Source organism: Electrona antarctica, assembly GCF_951216825.1.
Source record: "Electrona antarctica genome assembly, chromosome: 21".
Taxonomy (NCBI): Eukaryota; Metazoa; Chordata; class Actinopteri; order Myctophiformes; family Myctophidae; genus Electrona; species Electrona antarctica.
In genome coordinates this window covers 29229324-29256475 of record NC_136802.1, presented here as the reverse complement: position 1 = coordinate 29256475, position 27152 = coordinate 29229324, and the positions used below count along the sequence as shown (strand labels likewise).

General features: G+C 40.1%; 2 protein-coding genes across 2 annotated transcripts in view; both read right to left on the bottom strand.

Annotated features, from left to right (window-relative positions):
* etnppl (ethanolamine-phosphate phospho-lyase) overlaps nt 1-9950 on the bottom strand; it is a 79657-nt gene extending 69707 nt beyond the window's left edge. The window contains exons 1-3 of the mRNA XM_079490704.1: nt 9817-9950; nt 7358-7476; nt 6367-6526 (exon numbers count right to left, since the gene is read on the bottom strand). Coding sequence (XP_079346830.1) covers nt 6367-6526; nt 7358-7476; nt 9817-9875 — 338 coding nt within the window. The 5' untranslated portion in view covers nt 9876-9950. The remainder of the gene's footprint in view (nt 1-6366; nt 6527-7357; nt 7477-9816) is intronic.
* A 4523-nt stretch (nt 9951-14473) lies between these two features.
* The window catches only part of col25a1 (collagen type XXV alpha 1 chain), a 206068-nt gene continuing 193389 nt past the window's right edge, over nt 14474-27152 (bottom strand). Inside the window, exons 28-36 of the mRNA XM_079491602.1 lie at nt 26568-26594; nt 26178-26258; nt 23702-23755; nt 23017-23070; nt 22804-22830; nt 22471-22524; nt 19935-20012; nt 18236-18274; nt 14474-16905 (exon numbers count right to left, since the gene is read on the bottom strand). Of these exons, the coding sequence (XP_079347728.1) occupies nt 16903-16905; nt 18236-18274; nt 19935-20012; nt 22471-22524; nt 22804-22830; nt 23017-23070; nt 23702-23755; nt 26178-26258; nt 26568-26594 (417 nt within the window). The 3' untranslated portion in view covers nt 14474-16902. The remainder of the gene's footprint in view (nt 16906-18235; nt 18275-19934; nt 20013-22470; nt 22525-22803; nt 22831-23016; nt 23071-23701; nt 23756-26177; nt 26259-26567; nt 26595-27152) is intronic.

Here is a 27152-nt window from a genome sequence, read left to right as displayed (position 1 = left end):
TTTCGGACGGCATACTATAGCATGTCGTTTTTCGTGATTTTGGACTATTTGAAAAAAAGTTGAAAATCATGAAAAAACGACATACTATAGTTCATGGCTTCGGACGGCATACTATAGCATGTCGTTTTTCATGATTTTGGGACACTATGTCAGAGCCAGGACTTGAACCTGTAGCCTCCTGATTACCAGGCAGGCTCTGTACCCAGTGATCCACTGTGCATGCTGTTCTTAAAAGGCCGAATAGATAATGACAGAAGAGCCAGAGACTTGTTTCCATTGTGGTTCATAAACATTCGAGCGTCTAGAGATAAACAACAGCAAAAGAAACAATAGACAAATCTCCTGTTATTTTATTTTTTGTATTTTATTTTTGTATCAATGTTGTACTCAAAGGGAACAGCAGACTGCATTGTGGCAGGTAGCAAGTAGATCAGTGACTTAGCACACTGGCTGCATGATCTGGAGATAGTGGGTTCAAACCCCACTCAATTCTTTACTTGCCAAAATCTGCCATTGACCCCCATTCTGAATTTCTCAAATTTAAAAGCACTATATTTCTAAAACTATGAAACATTTCAAAGATTCCTTTTCAGGCAAACATGTCCACCGTAAGATGAACCTAAGTAGGCTTGAATGGGGTTTCTAGGTGTAAGTATGTAGGACTAGTAGCATGCCAAAGTTTGTGCTATTGCCATTGAGAATGCATTGGGCGTTAAAGTTAAATAACTCAGAAACTACAAAACATTTCAAAGTAAAAAGTTCCAGCATGTGTCTCCACAGTAAGCTGAATTATAAAAAGTGTGAATGGAGTTTCTAGGTGAAAGTGCTTTTTTGACGTGCCAATATCTGCCATTGAGCCCCATTGTAAAATTCTCAAATTTGAAAGCACTATATTTCTAAAACTATGAAACATTTCAAAGATTCCTTTTCAGGCAAACATGTCCACCGTAAGATGAACCTAAGTAGGCTTGAATGGGGTTTCTAGGTGTAAGTATGTAGGACTAGTAGCATGCCAAAGTTTGTGCTATTGCCATTGAGAATGCATTGGGCGTTAAAGTTAAATAACTCAGAAACTACAAAACATTTCAAAGTAAAACGTTCCAGCATGTGTCTCCACAGTAAGCTGAATTATAAAACGTGTGAATGGAGTTTCTAGGTGAAAGTGATTTTGACGTGCCACTATCTGCCATTATACATTTCTCACATTTAAAGCACTATATTTCTAAAACTATGAAACATTTCAAAGATTCCTTTTCAGGCAAACATGTCCACCGTAAGATGAACCTAAATAGGTTTGAATGGGGATTCTAGGTGTAAGTATGTAGGACTAGTAGCATGCCAAAGTTTGTGATATTGCCATTGAGAATGCATTGGGCGTTTAGGTTAAATAACTCAGAAACTACAAAACATTTCAAAGTAAAAAGTTCCAGCATTTGTCTCCACAGTAAGCTGAATTATAAAAAGTGTGAATGGAGTTTCTAGGTGAAAGTGAAAGTGACGTGCCACTATCTGCCATTATAAATTTCTCAAATTAAAAGCACTATATTTCTAAAACTATGAAACATTTCAAAGATTCCTTTTCAGGCAAACATGTCCACCGTAAGATGAACCTAAATAGGTTTGAATGGGGTTTCTAGGTGTAAGTATGTAGCACTAGTAGCATGCCAAAGTTTGTGCTGTTGCCATTGAGAATACATTGGGCGTTTAAGTTAAATATCCTAACCCTAACCTGTGCTACTTGATGTTAGTGTGGAAAGCAAAGTGTCACTTAATCATTTTTATCCCACGATTTTGCAACCCAGTGCCAATTATCGAATGTAATTCTGTGCGCTACACTTCCTCTGCCAACCTGGGGGGGCAGCAGACTGACCTCATGCCTCCTTCAATGCATGAGGAGTCCAAGCTGCTTCTTTTCACCTGACGGGGGGGAATTCCCCTGGCCGGACGTAGCGCGTGGAAGGAACACGTTATTCCGACCAGTTCCTTTCCCCTACATCAGGCGCCCGGGCTGGCCAGGGGGAGGTAGTTTCTGAGACCAGGATTACTGCATGTTTTTCTGAGGGTACCTACCCTAGGGGACATGGGAGAACATGCAAACTCCACACAGAAAGGCCCTTTCGCCAACCCCACCTCGGGTATGGGCACTGATGACACGGAGGAGAGGATACGCAACCAGCGCCCACAGCATCCCGAGCGGGAATAGAACCCAGGACCTTCTAGCTGTGAGGCGACAGCACTACCGACTGTGCCACCGTGCCCCCTTTTTTGCTGGATTAAATTGAACAAACATACTTATACTACGGTCCCTTGACCAGTTTTTCCCATTTTTCAATTCTGAACAAAAAAAGGAAAAACTAGCAATTTTCTGTTTGCTGGAATCAAATTAAACAAACAAAAATCACAAATATGTTTTTTATATGTTGGATTCAGATTCAAATAAGGCAATTATAGTAAGGTCCCCTGACCCAATAGCACAAACTTTGGCATGCTACTAGTCCTACATACTTACACCTAGAAACCCCATTTGAACTTATTTAGGTTCATCTTACGGTGGACATGTTTGCCTGTAAACGAATCTTTGAAATGTTTCATAGTTTTAGAAATATAGTGCTTTTAAATTTGAGAAATGGGGGTCAATGGCAGATTTTGGCAAGTAAAGATTTAAGTGAGGTTTGAACCAACAACCTCCAGATCATGTAACCAGTGTGCTATATCACTGACCTACTTGCTACCTGCCACAACACAGTCTGCTGTTCCATGTGAGTAACAACATTGATACAAAAATAAAATAAAATAACAGGAGATTTGTCTGTTTCTTGTGCTGTTGTTTATCTCTAGACGTTTGAATGCTTATGAACCACAATGGAAACAAGTCTCTGGCTCTTCTATCATTATCTATTTTTGAGTGGTGTAAACCACTCCTACAACTGGCTTTGTTAGTTTACGTGTCTGTCTGTCTGTCTGTCTGTCTGTCTGTCTGTCTGTCTGTCTGTCTGTCTGTCTGTCTGTCTGTCTGTCTGTCTGTCTGTCTGTTCGTACCAAAAAATGAGCACGGTTGCTATGGTCACCCAGTTCACACGGGTGTGATTTCATTACGTCAGACATTACGTCAGACCACAGCTGATCAGTCTATATAAGACCTTACACCACTCAGTTCACACGGCATACTATTTTTGAGTGGTGTAAACCACTCCTACAACTGGCTTTTGTGTGCAGAAGAAAATGAGCATGGTTGCTATGTTCAAAATAATTTCTGACGTAATTAAATCACACCCGGGTGAACTGGATGACCGTAGCAACCATGGTCATTTTCTCTGCACAAAAAAAGCCAGTTGTGAAATCACATCCAGGTGTGATTTCATTACGTCAGATCAGAGCTGATCAGGCTATATAATACCTTACCTTATATAATACCTCACATCGGACAAAAACTCCAGCTGAATCAACTTCATGGTCACAAATCATCACATCAGAAGACGAGTCTACCTAGCCAAAGATCTTTAACGTCAGACATTACGTCAGAGCAGCTGATCATGCTATATAAAACCTTACACCACTCAGTTCACACGGGTGTGATTTTTTTATTCTTTTCATACACAGCAAGCACAGTGGCTCACTGGGTACAGAGCCTGCCTGGGAATCAGGAGGCCACAGGTTCAAGTCCTGGCTCTGAAATAGTGTCCCAAAATCATGAAAATATGACATACTATAGTATGCTGTCTGAAACCATGAACTATAGTATGTTGTTTTTTCGTGATTCTTTTTTTCAAATCCTCCAAAATCACGAAAAATGACCTGCTATAGTATGCCGTCCGAAACATTGACACAAAAATAAAATAAAAAATAAAATAACAGGAGATTTGTCTATTGCTTCTTGTGCTGTTGTTTATCTCTAGACGTTTGAATGCTTATGCTCATGCTTAACACCTAGAAACCCCATTCCAACCTATTTAGGTTCATCTTACGGTGGACATGTTTGCCTGAAAATGAATCTTTGAAATGTTTCATAGTTTTAGAAATATAATGCTTTTAAATTTTGAGAAATTCAGATTGGGGGTCGGTCAATGGCAGATTTTGGCAAGTAAAGATTTGAGCTGGGATTGAACCAACAACCTCCAGATCATGTAACCAGTGTGCTGCTAAGTCACTGAACTACTTGGAACATGCCTCAACACAGTCTGCTGTTCCATAAGTAACAACATTGATACCAAAATAAAATAAAATAAAATAACAGGAGATTTGTCTATTGTTTCTTGTGCTGTTGTTTATCTCTAGACGTTTGAATGCTTATGAACCACAATGGAAACTCTCTGGCTCTTCTATCATTATCTATTTTGCTTTTTGTACACAGCAAGCACAGTGGCTCACTGGGTACTGAGCCTGCCTGGGAATCAGGAGGCCACAGGTTCAAGTCCTGGCTCTGACATAGTGTCCCAAAATCATGAAAAAATGACATACTATGCTGTCTGAAACCATGAACTATAGTAGGCCTGTTTTGTGATTTTTTTCAAATCCTCCAAAATCACGAAGAACGACATGCTACTATGGGACTGAAACCATAAACTATACTATGTTGTTTTTTCGTGATTTTCATCTTTTTTTTAAATCCTCCAAAATCACGAAAAACGACATGCTATAGTATTCCGTCCGAAACCATGGACTATAGTATGTCGTTTTTTTGTGATTTTCATCTTTTTTTCAAATCCACCAAAATGACAAAAAAACAATTCACTTCTTCAAATCGGTCTTGAAACTAAAGACATGAGGGGGGTTTGAACCCACAACCTTCAGATCATGTAGCCAGTGTGCACAGCTAACTCACTAAGCTACTTGCTACCTGCTACAACACAGTCTTCGTTTGCCTTTGAGTAACAACATTGATACAAAAATAAAATAAAAAAAATAAAAAAGGAGATTTGTCTATAGAGGGTATGCGCGTGACATCATCGTACCTGGAAGTTATGCGGGAATGCCCACTGAGTGGCAAAAAACTACTTTCTGGCCTTGACAGCCCATTCATCCAAACAGAAAAGTCATGTCTGATTGCATTAAACAATGTTAAACTCACCAACATTGCAGCTGAACGAAAAGCTTGAATTATCCTCTTTCTGTCTGCAAAGTTTTTGTTTCATGAAAATCCACCATAGAAACGTTATGAGCTACTTTCTGTCAAGAAATGCCCCGCATTTGATTATTTTTCTAAGTGTCTTTTCTAAGAGTTTGGAAGTGCTTGTTTTCAATAACACAACATTTGTGACATTTAGAAACAGGTGGTACGCAACTCCAACACTCCATGCTGCTCAATGTTTTGCCACTCAGTCTAGATGAGGGGGGCGTGTCCTGATGGGAAAATCATGCGTGTGCATACTCTCTATTGTTTGTTGTGCTGTTGTTTATCCACAGGTTCAAGTCCTGGCTCCGACAGAGTGTCCCTTGTGATTGTGACAAGTCAAATGGCTTCATATATGCCGTCCGAAACCATGAACTACAGTATGTCGTTTTTTCGTGATTTTCATCTTTTTTTCAAATCCTCCAAAATCACGAAAAACGACATGCTATAGTATGCCATACACACACACACACACACACACACACACACACACACACACACACACACACACACACACACACACACACACACACACACACACACACACACACACACACGGACGGATGGAGACAATAAATATAGGTGGACATGGATTGGCTATGTCCTCAGAATGGCCACCAACACAATCCCAAAAGTGGCATTACACTGGACCCCAGAAGGCAAGAGAAAGAAAGGGAGGCCTAAAATGACATGGCGTAGGACGATAGAGGAGCTCCAGCAACAATATCAGAGCTGGGGGACCATAGAGAAGATGGCCGAAGATGGCAGATGCAAGTGGAGAAACCTTGTTGCTGCCCTATGCGCCAGCCGGCGTAAATGGGGATAAGTAAGTAAGTACTATTTTGATAGTACTTAGTGCTATAGAGTTTTTGTTCAGTATCAGGGGTGTCTCTGACTCTCCAGCACTTCAGCAAACAGAAAAGGCATTTTCAGGTCATACAGGTTACAGGATAAACAAGTGAAAGTGAAAGTGATGACACAGAGAAATGAGCAGAACTGTAACAGAGACGATAAATGGATACTCTCTCCTAATTGGCTTACATTTTTCAATGCACCTGAAAAATGTATTTTTTATTAAAGAGCTGGAGAGATAGGGAGACCCCGTTACTGAACTAACACTCCATATAGCAATATAACTTACCCTACCTCATAAGTTAAATTATTGAATGAATTAATTCCATTAGCAGGATTATGCCCACATCAGGTAGACATTCACAGAGATATCTCAAATATAAGGGTAAAGAAATCGCACATACCCAGAGTTAACAAAATAGCAGACAGACAGCTTGTCAGGTAGTGTGGCTTGAAGTTTCTGGGCGTAGTTCACAAGGTTGTCATGTAGGAAGCGAGAGTTGGTGTTCAGCAGTTCCATCTGCTCAGCCCCAGCCTTCACAACATCTGGGTGGCTGTGGCCCACTGAAGAATCAATAAAAGAACATGAGGATTAGAGCACACATGCACTTCCAAACGCTTTGTAGCAAACACAAGTCGATACTTCCGACACGTCCATTTCCATGTTGTCTTGTGGGCAGTGATGCGGAACATGTGTACTGTATGTTGAACATGTGGTAACATGCAGTAGTATGTTGCGTGACAGGACAGGACTAACACCTCTATAACCTTATGCTGCAGCAGGCAACAAGCCATCACAATTTCCATATGTGACTGTCCATCATAATGTTGTCTGCTGTTATATAGGGCTTTTATCCTAGCCTTATAGATTGTGCATTACATTCACACATCAATGGCGGAGGAAACCATGCAAGGTATCAACCTGCACATTGGGAGCAATTAGGGGTTCAAGTTTTGCTCAAGGACACTTACTCTGGGGGAGCCCGGGATTGAACTGTTTTGTTGTGATAATCATCCCTACTATAGAAGAGTGTGCTGACCATATAAGGAGTTCCTCCCAGTCAAAAAACCTTAGATTTTGTTTTTGGCTAGGTGGCCCAGCCTTCATCCAATCAGGATAGAGAGGGGCCTTCTGCCAATCATGATCGAGCAGGGGCGGGGCTTGGTTGCTGTTGGTCTGTTGCGTGTCCCCCCACTGTAGTGCATGTGCACATCTTGTTACCGGGGCAGACCGGGGGGTTTTCCAAATCACCCAAATCACTGAATGTGAGTAAAATCGGAGTCTACAGACTTTCCCTTACTTGACTATTTATACACTGTAGTATTGATACTTTTGCTTAAGTAAAAAATAAGAGTACTTCCTCCACCTCTTGCAAAATGCGGGTCTGAGCTTACCATGGGCTACGTTGTTTATGCAATCCAAGTAACGCTCCCTTTTTTCATCATACATGTACTGGCCTTTGGCTCGCACAATCTTGATTGGGTCATGGCTGAAGAACACCTTGCAAGATGGCCTGCAATGGAAGATCCACAAAAGTATGTATTTGTAGCAGGGTTTACAACTTAATAATTTCAGTAGATAATGCTTAACGTGGAGGGGAAAAGCTGAAAGGATGCCACCAGTGTTTTTCTCACATTTGATATCCATCATTGTCAAAACAGGAAGAATACAATATATGTAACACAATGATTAAAGGTTTCATTACATTATTTTTCATGTATTTTTATTTTTAGTCTTTCTTTTTTGGGTGCAATTGAGCTCAGAAAAAAAACAAAAATCAAGCTTAGGCATTGGCAGTGGCACAGGGTGAAACAATGGGTTACAACAATTGCGGGATAAAAAAAAAAGATAGGATAGGGAGGTTGTTCACATTGTACGGGGGCCTTCTTCTTTGCTTCACATTCACACTTCACAGTTCACTGCACTCACTCTCACAGAAGTTATTCCAGTAGAGTATAGCATGACAGTTGCTGGCAATGGTGAGTATGTCAGCAGGTATACACATGGAGCACACTCAAAATAACAAACCATAGTTCACATGATCACATCTCACATCACCACCATTCCAATATCACAAACATTTATCCGACGGATATTTACATATCTACATGTCTTGTCTTGTCTTGTTTTATTGTGTAGCCCTAGTAAACAGATACCATACTCCACATACTTTTGGCTGCATCCAGACAGTTGTTGTTGTTGTTGTTGTTGTTGTTGTTGTATACTATTACTAACCAAGGCCAACTTAGCCATTGGGCCGGTGGGGCCGCGGCCCAGGGGCCCTTGGCCCTCGGAATGCGCGGTACTGGGTTTGAAGCCCTGAAAAGGGCTCCCATCATTTGCTGTTGATTGTGTTAAATTTAGGTTAAAAAAAAACAAACAAACAGAAAAAAACCCAATTCTCGCCCCGGGGCCTTGTGGGTGTTAATCCGTCCCTGCTACCAACCTGCACCAGTAAAGTGGTTACAGATTTCTATTTTTAATTTGAAGTATCTTACATACAGTAGGCTATATATCCTACGTAGCCATACGATTTCGAAAGCACATATAGGACATCATTAGTATGTAAAATGTAATGAGGCTTAGAGGAGAATTCCATACTAAAAGGCTTTCTTACCTTTCTTTGTAGTTGTTACGTCCCCACCAAAGAGGTCCAGGTGTTATTTTGCGCAAAAGCTCCTTATTGGCTATTTCCCCTACCATAAGCCCTAAATGAATTGCATTGAATTGAATGGGAATTGAATGGGGCTATGGGGTGTTGTGCTAATTCGCTTATTTCCATCGCTCAAAATTATATATTTTTTGTATATATCCTCTCTTCATAATGTAAATAATATCCCAAGCGGCACACTTTACTACTTATTTCGATGGAAATAAGCGAATTAGCACAACACCCCATAGCCCCATTCAATTCCCATTCAATTCAATGCAATTCATTGAGAGCTTATGGTAGGGGAAATAGCCAATAAGGAGTTTTTGCACAAAAAAACACCTGGACCTCTTTGGTGGGGATGTAACGACTACAAAGAAAGGTAAGAAAGGTAAAAAAGCCTTCTAGCATGGAATTCTCCTTTAATGAGACAAAGGCTATACTACAAAGGCTAAAACATCTGAGCTGAGTTTAAAACTGTTATGGACTAGGCCTACTTCAAAAATCTTAGAGAACCACAGGGGATATAACTGTGACATAACATTATACCCTCTCAGTCAATAGAAGCATGTGTGGACAGCAGCCATTGTGGTGTGATCTGTGGTGGTATGGCAGGTAGGCTAGTTTACTAGAGGTGAAGCTAGAACAGAAGCTACTATAGAGCACTGTTTTCCAAATATTGAGGACCTATTTGGGGGTTGTGGACCCATTTTTATGGTAAATATTATGGTAAATATTCCTTTATTTTTCGTTTCCTATACATTTTGTTGAATTTCATTTTTTGTTTCTCAAATTTTCAATACAAATTCAACATTCAAACATATTTCAAAATATAATTTCCTAAATAAATGGCCCTGAAAATTAAAAGGAACTGAAAATATAATAGCAGATATAATATAATAGCAGATCTACAATTAAGATCACAACAAGCTTGTAGATTGTTTAATGTTTTTTGGTATAGGCTATAGATCAAATTTCTTAAGCTTTAAACACTTAATTTTATTTTTATTTGGGGTTCTTGATGGTATCCTCCTATATTTGCCTATATGATGTCATGTTGTTGTTGTCTGTTGATTGTCATGCACTTGAACGTGGAGATTGAATTGTGCATGACCGTTCAAAACTTTTACTTAAATGTAACACGCGCACATGCATCCCATCCAGTTAACACATGATCCATATAGAAATAATGCGTTTCCATACCCGACGTGCTTCTTCCTCAAGTCGATGGTCTTGCTTTTGTTGAAAACTTCCGTCGTCATCCTGATGTTTGTTGTTCAATGCGCACCGAAAAATTCCGAAAACAATAAACTCTTGTCTCTCATATGCACGGTCAGGCAGCGCAGCTCCAGCGCAGACAGCTTGACAGCAGCGGAGCAGCTGAGCCTACCACAAGATCGTGCACAGTCTCGCTCACGTATTGGTCCTTGGCTTGTATGCACAAGAGCGCGCACGCGCACTCACACGCACGCACGGAAGAGCCTCTCTCACACTAGGCTCTATGTGCGACCTCCTATGCCCCCTAGGCGTCACAATAATAATTTGCCATGCTATCTGGTGATCAAGTCAAGTGAGTCGAAATCCTCCTTTCAAATTGTTTTGTCATCATGTTCATGTCACTGACTATGTGACTTCTATATATCTAATATAGCCATGATACGTGATTTTTCCTTTTTGTATCCTTTATTTACCCAGGGTAGTAGCTGAGCACAGGTGCTCATTTTCAGCAACGCCCTGCACATAGAAACAAAGACACACAGACACAGACACACACTAAAACCTGGGAGCTGACCAGTAGGCCTATACAACCACAGTCTTATTTGGCCACTGGGCAGCTCCAGGGGGAGCAGTTGGGGGTTCAGTGCCTTGCTCGGGGGCACTTCAGCGGTGTTGGGTGAGTGATGACAATCACTTCCCCACCCAGATTTTTCCTGCCCGTCCGGGGAATCGAACCGGCAACATTTCGGCAACAGGGGCGCTCCTCTAACCCTCTGCCCCCCATTTGTTTTTTTATATAGATTTTGTCATAGTTAATTTTATTTGAACTAGACCGGTGCCCAGCTGTAGAGCACCAAGTCTGTAACGATGACGTTGGAGATCCATGCCCCACCCGGCTATGCAATACCCGTTGTACCCATTCCGGGTTCCATCTGTCTGCGTCCCTTTTATGCACATATATGGAGATTTCTAGTCTAGTCTAGGGTGGCTCCGGGTAGAAAACAGAGTTAAGCAATTGAAATTGGGACTGACATTCTAAATTGTAAATGCAGCTTTGCCCTCTATGCCCTCTGTACACGCTGACAAACTACCGTAAAAAAGTGAGTGACTCCCACAGCCACAATACAAGAGGAAGCATGATCTGGTACCACCCACTTTCAAAACAAACATGGGCAAATTTTCCTTCTACAGCACTGCCACCCAAGTGTGGAATGCCCTGACTCCCTCCCTCAAAAAATGCAAATCCCTGGCGTCCTATAAAACAGACCTGAAAATCCACCTTTCAGCATGCCAAAGAGGAAATGATTACCCTCCCCCCTTAGTCTAGTGACTACACCCACCTCCTTATAACCCCTTCTTTGTTCCCCAACCTGTACATATTTTTGGTATTTTTACCTTTTATGATGATTTGATTTTTGTTGTTATTTTTCATGTCATAATTATGAATTGAATACACAGGACCTGAATGGAAACAAGACCACAAGGACTAGGGATGCCCAAATATGGAGTGGTGTGATGTCAGAACAGGCCAGCTCCATATGGAGCCTGGGCTGGGGTCCTGTCCAGATCCCGGGCAGAGGCCTTTTGTGGCGGTCCTGGACAACCGTGGGTCCGACCGACTCGACACCGGGCACTGCATGGTGCACTCCCTGTGGGGGTGTGGAATGCGTGTCGAATTTGAAATGTAAAGCCAGACATGATACGCAGTGCAACACCGTTGTAGATTTGCTATTTGAATCTCCAATTATTTTTATATTGTAATCCTGAAAAGTATTACTTTTTAATTGCAAATGCATTTAGTTATACTTATGTTAACTTTATGAACTTAAATACAAAGACATAAAAGACAATAACATTTGAATACTTCTTTAGAAGTTATTAAAGTGGGTCATGTTTGCATGTTTGGAATTGTAACAGCTGAAATCAATAATATATCAATATTCAGATATTAACCTGCGGGCAACATTAAGTGAAGGTGGGGGTCAGGTTCAAAAGACTTAATTCACAGTGTATTTGAAAGACTGTTTATTTGGCTCCAACAGTAGGCTACAGTCAAATGAAAGGTTACCTTGAAATGTGCGAACAAGAACTTACAATACATTTCAATCAATATTTAAGGAAAAAGAGTAACAAATGTGGAACTGCAAATAAACTTACTAGCACTTCCGAAATGCAAATCTTAAAAGCCACAAGTTTGAAAATGTTCTTGCCTTGATGATTGAATAATAATTTGAGTGATTATTTGAGAGTATTGACTGTTTAAATCTTGGTACAACCTCTTACATCAATGAAAGTAGCCTACTATACACTGTGTACACAACAATAGCATTAGTACTTAATGTACCGGTAAATTGTTAATGAGAATTGTACTGACATCAACACAATTGTATAAGCACATTGTTCATTGTGGAAGTAAAGTGTAAAGCCTGATTTGTACATGGTTGCGCCGCTCACATCATGATGTGCTGAGAGTTTGTAGATCAGCTATTTTCGGTGAAACGATTAGGCCTATATGTATATCAGCATTATTGTACTTTCCCACATTCATACACAAGCTACTAACCAGAATAATGTAATGTTAAGTGTTGACTGTCTGTATACCTCAATCGGAAAATAGAACCGTTACACCAAATGTATATTCCATAATACTATGATGTTGCTTTCCGACATGATCTACATGGAGTACTGTACTGTAAATGATGCTTTAAGAGACTTATAAGGATCAAGGATCAGGTTTATCTTTCAGATTATATTTGAGAAGAATGACCTGTGAGTTAATCCTAAATCAACTCATTCAGCTAAATCAGCTCAAATGACTTGATGAGATATGATCGTTGACTCTTGATCCTTTGTGGTCTTTATACACAGTGATATTTCTTCAGGGAAAGAAATACAAAATACAAATGAAAAGAAAAGAAAAGATCTGTCCTGGCAGGTCTATTTCAAGACAAATTGAAGAAGACAACTGGTGGAGACATTGTAAAGGTTTTTCTTAAGTAATACTGAGATGGAAATGAATGTGTCATATTGTTTGGCATTTCTGCAGATGAACTAGCACAATTTGTGAAAATATAACAAGGAAAAAACAACCGTTATGTCACAATACATTAAGCAAAAAATAAGTAGCTGCTGACACTCCTAGCACAGTGCCTTTGGATAGCAAATGATTGTACTGTGACAATGGCTGGAAATCAATAGACAAAAAAATAAAAAATAAATGCAATGAACATTCGGCAATACAATACAACTTTGAAACATGATTAAAGGGACTAGATTCTGAAGGCGAAAACAAATCAAACCAATTCCAGGTAAAAGGTCAGTATTTACATTATTTTGTTTGTTCTTTAGGCAAATAATTCTTTGTCAGGGTATAGTGGTAGTTCGAGAATAAATGAGGAAAACAAATGGCACTATATAAAAACACGTTCAGGTGATCATATTTTTGAGCTGCATTTGATTTTGCACACATCAATAAAAGTATGAATTGCACTTCTTTTTGTCAAAATGAGCATATATTTCCTACAGTACATTATCCACTATACATATATCAAATTACATTCAATAAAGAGACAGAGAGAGAGAGAGAGAGAGAGAGAGAGAGAGAGAAGAGAGAGAGAATAAAGAGATATGGAGAATTGCAATAACTTTAACTTACATCTGCTGTTGTGTTGGCTATATGACCTGACAACCACTCAGCCCGTCAATATAGGCATATTCTAGAGTGTTTTGACTCACATAATATAAAAACCAAATGAGTACCATGGTAAGGTGTGCCGTTTATAAAGTAAATGCTAAGTTAACGCAAGCTCAACTGTAGGTTTCATAAAGGTGACCAACTTCCTTCACATTGTACCATTTCTAATTTCTATAAGCTACTCTTTCACTGAGCCTTGGCGTGATCCGGAGAATCCTTCATGTCAACAACACTGACACGATGGAAACTGACTTCAGATATCAAAACTGCTGCCTTTTGAAAGGAATGCCTGGAGGAACCAACAATGCCTTCTTTAAGAATAGAAAAATAAATAATGCGCCACTTACAATTGTGAAACAAATATAAAAGTATATGCACAAAAAATACTTCAAATTGTTACATACAAAACAAAAGAAAATCCAAACAAACAAATGAACACAAAACCCTGTTATCGGGTTCTTGCCACTGGTGAAGTGCACTGATCGAGCTATTGTTAACATATTTAACAAATAGCACCATTATTAGGATAAACTTCAGATGAACCTCTCATGTATAACATAACAGTTGTACAATCAATTATAAACCATGTGGAAATATGCTTGTATGAATCAAACTGTCTTGCTGCTTAAACTTGCTGCATGCTTCACCCATTCTAATCATTACTTCATATCATTGGTCTTCGATAATGTTCAATATAAGGTGGTACCATTTTGTCTACTCACTCTGTGTCTCAGAGTCTTGGGGTGTTGACAGTTCAGAAATCTGCTAAACGAGGGAAATCATCGGTAGGCAGGTTGGTCATTTCAAACAAGAGGACAATTTCTATCTTTCTTTCCATTTTTTTTAAATCGATGTAAGAACAATGCCTTCTATTTCATGCATGCTAACTTTCCAGAGACTCAGGGAGACAAAGGCTGTAGTTTCCATTACTTTGGAATCCCCATTTGATTGATAGGTTTCTGAACTGTCTGCACGCAGTCCAACTGGGAGCTTAGTGAGGACCAATTCTATGAATGTTGAAAATGGGTGATGTGCTCCTTTTAACAATTCTTAGAAATGACAGTAAATCAAATGTTTTCATCACCACTTTGCATAGGGGTTACTCTGTTAAAAGGCATTAGCATCATAAATAACATGACATAACTCATAAAATTGATATACCTTGAGTGGGAGTGTACAGTATGCCGCAACACTGCTCCACCACTTTGATCTATTTGACATGGAATGTGACTTAACTGGCCACCCATCACATTATGGTTTAGAAATGGAAGCATGCCCAAACATATGAGATGAGCATTTTTGTGTCATATTCATATAGCTAGCCTGCATTTATAGTATCTGGTTTTATTTTGTTACTTTGGTTTACACAATTAAGTCAGTCCTGCAAATGAGTGGTAACCCAACTGAGGTTCTTAAACAGAATCTCTCGACAGAATCTTGAGTATTTTGCGTTTGCTGAAAAATAAATGGACTTGATCAAAAATGCTTATATTCGCGAAAAGGAACTCAAACTTTAGCCTTAGACATTACGTTACGTCTGTCAGTGTAATTCTGTTAAATCAAGAAATGCACAATATAAGTCCAAGAAATAGTATTCCATGCAGTGAATTTACAACACTGTACCAACAATATCCCGTATACGTTTTTACAACGAACAAGTATTCCTATTTACCATAAACACCAGGCGTGTCAGTGCTTGTACAAATGTTGTTCAAATGATGCGCAAGATCAGTGGCTGTGTGTCGTATACTGTATTGAAATATGGTTGAAAATTCAGGACCACCAACCCAAATTCCCTTTGCGTTGCACATAACAAGACCTTGTTGCAGTTACTATGCTGTTTACACATGCCGTTTAAACATCCAGTAAAATCAATGCTCAATACACATTAACAGTGCGTTGCTATTGTGTATTCGTAACACCGTGACAACACTTACTGTCCTTGGGGTTAATCACCAATTCCAATAACTCAAATTATGATTAAAAACTTGTACATTTCGTATAAAGGAATGAATAACAAAAGCTTGAGGCACCAAAGGCTATCATATACAATATAAACAATGATGAGTAAAAACAAGGAGTAAAAATTCAAAATATAACAACAATAATACAAATAAAAATTTAAAAAGACCGCATTCTACAAACGCTCTCGAGCGCCGTCTCTGACAACACGCGAATGCTCTAGCTGATCAGTCACCATGGAGATCGATCTGCAGGAAACAAACTATGAACAACTCTCCAACGATCCAGTTGCCTTTTGCTCTAGAGGAATCCAGAGCAGGCCAGTCCAATCTCTGTGAGTCCTTGGTTGGTCATAATTCGTTTTCCTGATCAGTGCACTAAACCTTTCTGAGAGCTTTCCCTCTCGCCCGGCCCACGACAGTGGGGACCACTGGCTCAGTCAGAAGTATAGACATGGGGTGAGGGGGGGTCTTCGACACGCTGTCCCCTGGACCATGCTATAGTGCACCAGCAGAGCAATCTGCAGAAGCTTGGGAGAATCCCACTGCAGGCACCGCCTCAATAAAGTAACAATAACCCAACAACTCATCTCTTTTACTTTCTGGGGGATCAACTGTTTTTTTCAGGCTACCAGCCATGGCGTGACTCCCTTGGGAAGATTAGAAGAAAGCAATTGAGGTACACAGATTACTAATTCAGAGCTCTGGTGATTTTTCTTTGCTAATAGCAAAATGTTAGTGTTTCTTTTTTTTCCCTTTACCTTTTGTCTTTTTGTTTTTGCAGAAGCCATATTTGAACCACACAACAATTAACATATGTATGTACAATACATATAAATATATAGTTTCAGTATTGGGGCTCATGCTTTTGGGAGGGGGAGCAGGGATGCAATGCTCAATTTGAGATGTTTTTTTGTATTTTTTTTAGTCCTTTGTGGCATGAATGGATGGTGAGCTTTGTTGACAGCATAAAGAACACACATACACACACACACACACACACACAAAATAACACCTAGCGCTTGGTGTTAGAGAGAGCCAGTCCAGACCCCTGCAAACATCTCCTCCTCCACTTGCTCAATCCTCATCCTCCAATTTCTTCCTTCCAGCCCCCATCGAACCAGACCGGCTTGTGACGCTCCCAGTCTGCGCCATGCAAAGACTAGGAGACAAGTTCTGCCACTGGCCGTGGGGGGGTCTGAACTCCACAGAGTGAGCGGGGGACACACAACGTTTTCCACACGGTGAGGTGAGTAGAAGCAGCTTAGGATGTGACACTCTGGGATGTTTTTCTCTTTTTCTTTTCCTATCATTGATTTCGTTTTCGCTTGAGATTGTTTTTTCTTCCATTACAAAAACTATAAATACATATAAGAAGCATTATTTACAAACTCCATGCGGTTCAAGTTAGAGCGATCACTGCAAGAAAAAAAAAAACACAAGAGAGATAGAGATAGGGAATGAAGTTGGAGTAAGACATGTGTTGACAGTTGACACAGTGACACAGAAATCTTTCACGTCATTGTGAGGTGACATTCATTTGAGATTAACTGCATGCAGGTTTTGGGATGAGACCACACCAGTGAAATGAACCTGAATGCACAACAAATGTACAAAATATTCAGAAAACTCAAAATTAAATATACACACATACATACATAAATGCGCGCGCACGCACGCACGCACGCACGCACGCACGCACGCACGCACGCACGCACGCACGCACGCACGCACGCACGCACGCACGCACGCACGCACGCACGCACGCACGCACGCACGCACGCACGCACACACACACACACACACACACACACACACACACACACACACACACACACACACACACACACACACACACACACACACACACACACACACACACACACACACACACAATCTATTTTTGCTATTAGCCATATGACAAAGTATAATTGCTTTCTAGGGAATTACTATTTATATATTAAGGGAGGTACTTTGCCATAGGTGCCATTCTACATTCAGCATTATAAATGACTCTGGATAAGTGACTTCAATTCCATAAAACGCATATGGATTATGGAGGTAAGAGTGAGACCACTGGTCAAACAAAGAGCCTTGACAAAACTGAGAGATGGCTTCTGCAAAGTGGGCTGCAACTAAACATTCAAGAAAATGTGGTCTGAATATTTTGCGCATAAGTGTGTATTTGCAGTGGTGGAAAGTAACAAAGTACATTTACTTAAGTACTGTACATACATTAAGTACAAGTACAATGTTGAGGTATTTGTACTTTACTTTAGTACATAAATATTGTACTCCACTACAATAATTTGAAAACTTTAGTTACTATAGTTACTTTGTAGATTTTAGTTGTGATTAGGAAAACATACATTAACCACTTCAGCCCTACATTTCGGCCATTTGAAAATAGCAGATCTACAAGCTCGCAATGCGACGCATTGTGAGCTTGTAGATCTGCTATTTTCAAAAGATTGTGTGCACATTTTGAACTTGTGAAATGGGACACTCTGCGATATCAGTACGTTTACTTGTAGTACTTTAAGTACATTATTTGCACTTGTACTTTTGTACTTTTACTTGAGTACATTTTGAATACGGGACTTCTACTTGTAACGGAGTACATCTACATTGAAGTACTGGTACTTTTACTTAAGTAAAACATTCGTGTACTTTTCCCACCACTGTATTTGCAACGACATACAGTAATTGTGCTTTTGAAGCATGTGATATTGCTGTAAATGTCTCTCACCTTCTGCCAGCATCCAGGCATCGGTAGTCCATCAGGACCCTGATGAGGAAAGCGCAATGGGGAAGATAGGTTTGATTAGAAGCAATGAGAATGGTTGAAGCAGTGTTGATTTTGACAGCAAATTTTGATTTTAGTTTTAGTTATAGTCTCTTGAATAGTTTTCATTTAGTTTTAGTCACATTTTAGTCACCTGGAGTGTTTTAGTGTTAGTCTAGTTTTAGTCGACTAAGGGCTCCATTTTCTTCTTTGCCTTTTTTACTATTTTGAAAAACATTTTTGAATAGTTCAACTAGCCAATTTACATTGACACGTTGTGAGCTTGTAGACTGGCCATTTTAACTATTCAAAAATGTTGTGCAAAACAGTAAAAAAAAGGCAAAGAAGTTTAGGGATAAGGGTTTTAGTGGTGACGAAAATAAGATTTTAGTCGACTAAATCTACAGTTGATTTAGTTGACAAAATGTATTTTGGCGGGCCTTGACGCCGTCGTAATGACTGATTTTACACTTGCTGAAAATATCCGATCTACAAGCTCACAAGCTCACTAGTCCTTTCCTAACATTTTAGTCTAGTTTATATTTGTTGACGAAATTGACGAAATTTGAACTTACCAGTGAATAAGCAATAAATTGTCAATTGTATACATTGCAACATGTATACCTCATGCATGCAATTTGCTCACATACATTTTTAAATCATGCAATGATTAGTTTTTTTTTTCTTTTCTTTTTTTTAAAGAAAGAAAAAGTTAATGAAAACAAATGGAACAAAAAAATCAATGGGTTGAATATGATTAATTATGGTAATTACATTAGATTAATTATACATTAAAAACTGCATTCCCTTATTTCAAGTCAATATGAACATTACGTTATCTGTCTTTATCTGTAATTAAAGCAAGGATCTGAAACGTGTAGCACACAAACGTCTATATCACCCATTTAAATGAAGTGTCCTTAATGTTATTGTGTTCATGCAACACACTGCAATGGTTTAAGGACACTAAAACCACACAACCACAAATAAACATATAAAGCATAAATCATTTTGTGTCCACTGTTGAAAAGGGCATGGTTCATATTATTGATCTTCTCTCCTTGGTCACGGTCTGGCCCAATTGGTACAAATATAGTCAAGGGGTAAAAGAGGAGTTAACAGGAAGTAGAGGAAAAGGGGTCCACGTTTCTAGTGCGTGGATAGATCATCATCAGTAAGGAACAAGTCAGGGCTGTTGCTAGTCTGTGTTAGCATCGAGTTAACATGGGGGAACAGTCCACTTGGGAATCAGCTGGGCGGGAATGGGATTTAAGCAAATTCCTTTATTCTTTTTTTTTTAATATATATATTGTATTAATTTCTCATTATTAATAAAAAATGACACTAGAAGTGTATGTCGTGTAGAATTAAAAACGGGCTGCTTGCGGTCAGGAGGGTTAGTTAGGTGTTTGGAAAGGTCATTTGTATGGCAAACGTGGAGCATATATGGTGTGCTATAGGATAATGGTTGTGATTTTTTTTTTACCAATTAAGCTGTCTGGGTGAAGTGAGGGAATGTCCACATGCGCAGGTGTGGAGCAATGTCATGCAAGTGGCAGCATGAAATGTCCCCCGGCCTGCATAGCTTCAGGGGCGGGTCAAAGGGTGAGTGAGTGGGCATGCAGGTGGGAAGGAGGTAGACAGGAAAAGAGAAATACCGTACCAATTGGCATGGGGCATCCAGCCCGTCCAGACCAGGCTGCCCTGGTTCCCCCTTTTCACCCTTAAAGCCCCGGAAACCCTGTTTGTAAAGACGACCTAGGAGTGTTAACTGGGAGAGAAGTGGCCAGTTCTAAACCCATGCATCCATCCACTCTGGAGGGATAGCGAGAGGGGAAGGGGAGAGAGGAGAAGCTGGCCCCATGAGCTTGCTGACACCGCAGTGAGGCCAACTTGAGGTCTGTAGTTTTGAATGAATGATAAGCTATGGAGAAATCCTTTTCTCGTATGTTTATACCTGGCAGTGTAATCTATACGTGGGAGCCACCTCTGTGTCTCATTATAGCAACACATTTTTTTTTTTTTTTGAATAAGAATTTGAAGAAAAGAAATGTGTAGCCCCATAATCAAAAACATCAGCGGAAAAATGATGAGTTCTAAGAAGGACTAGACAATATATATTTATGTTGTGGATTAGATTCTGGAACTAGCTAAATGGCTAGTTCGCTTGGCTCTGGTGATTTTTAGACTGTGGCAGCGGGATACCGGGTGTCAGGTCATTCAGCGACTCGCTTCTCCTCTCTGGATCCACTGTTCTAAGGTGGCTTGGAGGTGATTTCCAGCTCACAGCTGGGACATACCAATGGGCAGGGTGCATCTAATCCAGGGGCACCCTGTTCTCCTTTCTCTCCCTTAGGCCCTTTTTTGCCCTTCTTTCCCTTCTCCCCCTGTGGATACAATAGTTTGGTGAAGTCAAAAAAAAATTAAACATTGGGGACAGAACTGCGATTAGAAGGGGAGAGGGATTAAATAGGGAGGCTAGAAGCCCACATGGGAGGGTTAGATAGTTGGATAGAAGTGGGTGCTCCAGAATATTACTTGTAGGATAGAAGGGTAACAACGAAGGGGAAGAAGTAAGAGGCAGTAGAGGAGAGAAGTGGTCACTATAAGGGGTGTCAAGACGACAGGGGAAGAGATAAGGAAGCAAGGAAAACACCTCCAGAGGAACATGGCGCATTAATGGTAATTCATCAGCGGCATTAACCGTACAACTAAAACGGAGGTAAAACTGTATCTTGATCCATGGTCCTTACCAGTGTGAAAATGGACTTGTATGATCACTCTGTGTACACTGTATGAGTCCATACAAGCTCATATCAAACTTCTAACAGTCAAAGTTCCCACCTCAGAATCATGTCACCTCAATGAGTGAAAAGATTACTCTCAAATCAACACAAGTCAACAATACACAGATAACTTCTTAACTGAATAAAATGCTGTATAAATTCAACCATTCAACACGTGCAAAACGAGAGAGAAAGACTGGAAACAAGACATCAGACAGTTCAGAGTAGCACATTTTCTTGTAAAGTGATCCAAGGGAATACAGAGTAATTATGCATGCATGTTCTATAACAACTCAGTATGCAGAACTGTTAACTAAAATTGGACTTCCTGAATTTACCGTAAATGTAGCTTATAGTTTGAACAGAAGCAGCTGTGTGCAACATAAGACCAACTGTCCAATTCAGTCTAGACAGCTCTGAATAATTAGCTGGAACAGTATTAGTTGCAAATAATATGATATATTGTGTAAATTATGCTATATGATATAAACATAAAACAATGCTGTTACATTTGAAAACACTTTAAAGAGAGAGAAATAAGTTTGAGAGCTGAGAAGTAGTTTGCGAAGCACCCGTTAATTGTTATCCAGTGTAATGTACACACACACAATACTTGGAAGTGATTTTTTTTAGAAAGGCAAACTAATATTTTACTCAAGCAAGGGTTGTTGACAGACCAAAGCAAATAAAGTGGTGGGGTGGGTTAATGTATGTGCAAGTGCTCATGCATGGATCCATAAAATAACAAGAAAACAGGAACCAAATCATAAACCATAAAGGTGAGTTTTAAACTGCCTGTTGTCAATGGACTGGATCTAATTCTACTGAACATCACTGGCTAATCTGTATTAAGAACAAAAAACAAAATGTTTTGAAATCACTTTTGGATGTCTCAAAATGTGATTTTTATAAACGGTATGTGATTCTGACAGATGAGATGGCAAATCAATGGTGCAGAACAGATGTTGGCTTGACAGTATGTATTTACATGAAATAAAAAATCTCTCTTATTACAGTTGTTCAAATCTACTGTAGATTACATCTTTGGCAGAATAAAGGCAGAATGTATACATTGTTCCTGAGTAAGAATTCAAATGTACCTGAAGTACTATATCTACCATAATCCCAGCACCCCAATATGGTCAGGAAACAAATGTAATCACGAGCATCTACCCTACACCCCTTCCAAATGATGTACTGTACACCACAACCAACCAACCAACCAACCAACCATCCAACATATCCGTTAAGAAAAACAATATCTAGCCTATATACTATATTTGGATAAAAATCCAGCATTGTGATTAGATCAATACCAGCCATAAACCCTGACACAGTCACTGTCCATTGACATCAGTCCTTCTCTGTAATGTTAAGGAGTTGACAAGCATCGATTCGCTACAGTACGTCTACCTTTTCTCCTCTTTCCCCAAGGTCACCTTTGTCTCCCTTTAAGCCTGGCGACCCCTGCAAAAGTACAACTCCAGTTCATTACGCTTTCCTTTTCCAATACTCACGTATAAATATAGAAAAAGAAGAAGTAGCCAGAAGAGGGAGAGTGAAAGAAGAACAAAACATGAAGGAAAGCACAGGAGAAAGTGAAGGGATGTGTAACAGGAGGGAAAATAATTGCTGCAATATACCACCTACACAAAGTATATGTTTAGCAATAAACTCTGTTAGCTGGACATTATTTGTCTTCCATACTAGCTTTGGTGGACATAACAACGGACATTAAAGACTCACATCCAAGCCTGGTTGTCCAGCTGAACCCTGCAAGCAAAGAAACAATTACTTAATTAAGATTTGCTTGGTTGTTACCTTTGTAGTTACTGTATAATGTCGTTTGGTTAGTCTAGAGAACATTGGTGTTGCGTTTAATGCTTTAGAATGATTCTAAGCCAGCAACAAACTAGACAATCAAGACTTCCACATGGTAAACATGGGAAAAAAACTCACAGGTAATCCATAGGGTCCCCTTGGTCCAGGTTCCCCAGATGCACCTTTCTCACCCTGATACAAAAAGAAAACGTTATTTTAATTAATGATACTGAATGATGAATGAAGTCAACTTTACAACCTTCTGGGGCAGTAAGTTAGCTATTACTCATCAAGTTAAGCTTGTTAAGCTTCAACCTGCAAACCATAGATTATTTGTCCACCGACTTCTTCTCCCAATGGAAGGAGGTAAATGCAACGAACAATGTGCAAACTACAATACAATATCTTTATGATGAATTCCTGTTTTTTTACTATATAGAAGTGTCTATTTGTACGTCTCTAAATGTTTTGATGAATTGAACAAGGTGGACCCTCTTGTAAACAAGTGTAATGCTTTATTGGGTCGTCCACTCGCAGTAAACAGTCTTTGTATTGAGTTGTGCTTGAAATGTACTGTAATTCTGCAAACTGTTAATAAATATTTCAATCAATTTCAATCAAAAAGCACATCTGATGTGCTACCCAGCACATTCTACAATACAGATTATTTACAATAACGTCAGATTGTATCTTTAATGAAGCAACTCTTATAATTGAAGAGAAAGCTCAGAAATAATGTTCAAATTACGGGTAATTTAAGCATATCATGATATTTTGTGCATAAAACGGATACTAGTTTACCTAAATGAAAATCTCCACTTACTAAGTCACCCTTTGGCCCGGCAGGACCAGCTGGCCCAGCAGGTCCATCCATGCCCTACAAAAATGAACATTGACACGGTGAGTCTTTAATGCTCAATTCAAACTGCAAAGTAATGCTGATTACGATTGCCTGTTCCACAAATTCCTGAGGTGGAAATCAAGTTTCATGTTTCATGTTTAGTAGTCACATTTACACCGGTGTTGTTAAAGGACCACTTCACCACTTTTCAACTTCTCTTCCTATAATTGGTCCTAACTAATGTTCATGATAAAATACCACCATTTTTTTCTACTCTGTCTCATAGGAAGGCTGTGGGCAGTTCAGAAACCCGTCCACCAGTGACATCATCGATGGTGAATCCAAGCTAATAGAAACGGCAGGCTTTCTTTTCCTGAAAAGTTGCAATGCAAAAGTTGAAGCCATCGTTCTCACGATGATAAAAATCTAAATATATTTTAAAACAAATCTTGTTTAAAAAGAAATCTGCCTAATGATGATGTCACTGGTGGACGGGTGTCCGAACTGCCCAAAGCCCTCCAATGAGACACAGACTGAGTAGGAAAAAATGGTGGTGTTTTATCATGAACATTAGTGGACCAATTATATGAAGAGATGTTGAAAAGTGGTGAAGTGGTCCTTTAATGTATTGCTACAAAAAAAGCAAGTAATGACATGGCTATATTGTATCATTCTCAGTATTCGAGCTACTGTAATTCACATGCACTGACCACAAGAGACAATGCTGACACAGTGTGTTACTGTTAATGCTGTGTTAATGGCACACAGGACAAACAAGAGCCTTCAAGTGCCTCCTGTCACAGCTGTGACCAACCATAATTATCTACAAGCTCATAACATGTCACACCGAAACACGCTGTGAGCTTGTAGTTCGATTGTTTTTGCTATTTTTGAGAATAGGGCTTTTACAGTAAGGGTTTAAACTCAACTTGTGCGCGGCCTAATTCAAGATTCAGACTACTAGATCAGATGTAATATCCAAACAAGTTCTCAGAAGTAAAAAAAAAAAAAAAAAAACATAGAAGCTAACCAGGTGCCAGATTAAAAAAAGTGTAAGTGTAAAAAGTATACTGCAGGTGCTCATATAGGATCAACTGGAATGCAGGCTTAAAAAGAAGAAGAGATCCGAGCACTCAAAAAAGCAGAGGCGAGGATATGGAGTTAAAACAAACTTTAATGTATGAAAAGTTCTCAGAAGTGACTGGAACCTCGCATAACCTTACAGTATATCTTCAGGCAGGATGAAACACAGTGCCTATTCAGAGGATGGGGGGGTGACATCAACAATGATTGGCAGGGGAAAAGGGGGGAGGGAGTGGAAGGTGAGAGGGGACATAACCAGTGTTGATTTTGACAGTAAAATTTAGATTTTAGTTAGTCATAGTCTCTTGAATAGTTTTTTGTCACATTTTAGTCACCTGGAATGTTTTAGTGTTAGTCTAGTTTCAGTCGACTAAACATCATAAGATTTTAGTCGACTAAATCTACAGTTATCGTAATGACTGATTTTACACTTCTACAAGCTCACAACGCGTCGCTTGTAGATTTGCTATTTTCAGCATGCAACCAAGTGTAAAATGACTCCACTAGTCCCGTCCTAACATTTTAGTCTAGTTTTTATTTGTTGACGAAATTGTCAATATATTTAGTCTCAGTTTTAGTCATCATAGCTTATAGTTTTCATTTAGTTTTCCTCAGTGGAAAAAGGTATAGTAGACAAACAGTTTTCGTCATAGTATTACACCGGGGCTCCACCGGGCGCGTCAGCGTCGCGTCTCCGTCACCGTCAGGGAATGTTCCCTTTTTAATCAATGAAGGGTGGCTCCACTGCCCACGTTGCGTGACATTAACGCGTGCATTAAAATTGAACCGGTGCGTTTTTTGACGCACACGACGGAGACGCAACGCGTCCGGTGGAGCCCTGGCGTTAGTCGACGAAATCAACACTGGACATATAACGAGATAGAGGTTGGGTGGTGATGTCTTTGGTCAAAATGACACTCACCAGAATTCCGGGCTTGCCGTCCAAGCCAGAAGCTCCCTGCGTGGTTATGGAGGTATGAGTGACATGAACAAGGCGGGATTAGTACAAGATGATCACAAGTGATAACAGACACTTAATTGCTGTTATTGGGGGCAGGTGGATGACAGGGTATACACATCTATTAAAATTACATGTTACACGGAGGTCAGCTCAAGGGAATGAGAAGTAAAGCGGTGAAGCATTACGACACACGCTGCCGCGCACACTGAATATACACACACACAAACACACGCACATACACACAGATTTGTGCTAATGCACACACACACACACGGACAAGAAACATTGCCAGAAGTGATGGGAGAGGAGATGGAAATATAAGTTAGGAGGGAGAGAGGAAATGAAGAAGTGACGGGCAGGGATGTGTGTTTTGGGGGATATGCGAGGGTGCACAGCTATATGCACATTACTTACAGGCAGACCCAAGGGTCCGCGGTCCCCTTTGTGACCTTGCTCCCCACGGATACCCTTTGTTCCATGCAGCCCCCCGTCTCCCTAGGTGGCAAGATGATCAGGAATTAGCTCACGGGACAGAAAGCAAGACTTGAAGTTTGACATTAAATGTTAAATGTATTATTAATATGGTATAGTTTGCTATGACAGCAGACTCTATTGACACCACTGGGTTGGGTCTCCCCCTCAAAGAAAATCATAAAGTCCTAGGCATGGAGGTGGAAACAGTACATCCTGTTGTGATGTGCTATATGATTGATATGTGCTATATGATGTCATATGCATACATCCTTCTTACAATGTAGATAAGGAAGGTTGTAATTGTAAATTCCAACCCTTTCTGAGAATTACCTTCAGTCCAGGGAAGCCATGAGGACCCTGAAAACAAATACAATAATGTTAGTTGGAAAGAAGCTAATACCCTGAAGACCATCATACACATTGTTTCCATTGTACCGACAAGGGACTCTAACTTTCAAGACTACACATTATTTCCAATACTTAAAGAACCAGATATATTTTAGGGGACACGGTGGCACAGTCGGTAGTGCTGTCGCCTCACAGCTAGAAGGTCCTGGGTTCGATTCCTACTGGGGACACTGTGGGTGCTGGGGGTGTGTCCTCTCCTCCCTCAGTGCCCATACCCGAGGCGGGGTTGGCGAAAGGGCCTTTCTGTGTGGAGTTTGCATGTCCGTGTCCCCTAGGGTATAGGCACCCTCACAAAAACATGCAGTAATCCTGGTCTCTAAACTACCTCCCCCTGGCCAGCCGGGGCACCTGATGGAGGGGAAAGGAACTGGTCGGAATAATGTGTTCCTTCCACGTGCTACGTCCGGCCGGGGAAACTCTTCCCTGTCAGGTGAAAAGAAGCAGCTTGGACTCCTCATGCATAGAAGGAAGCATGAGGTCAGTCCGCAGGCCCCCCAGGTTGGCAGA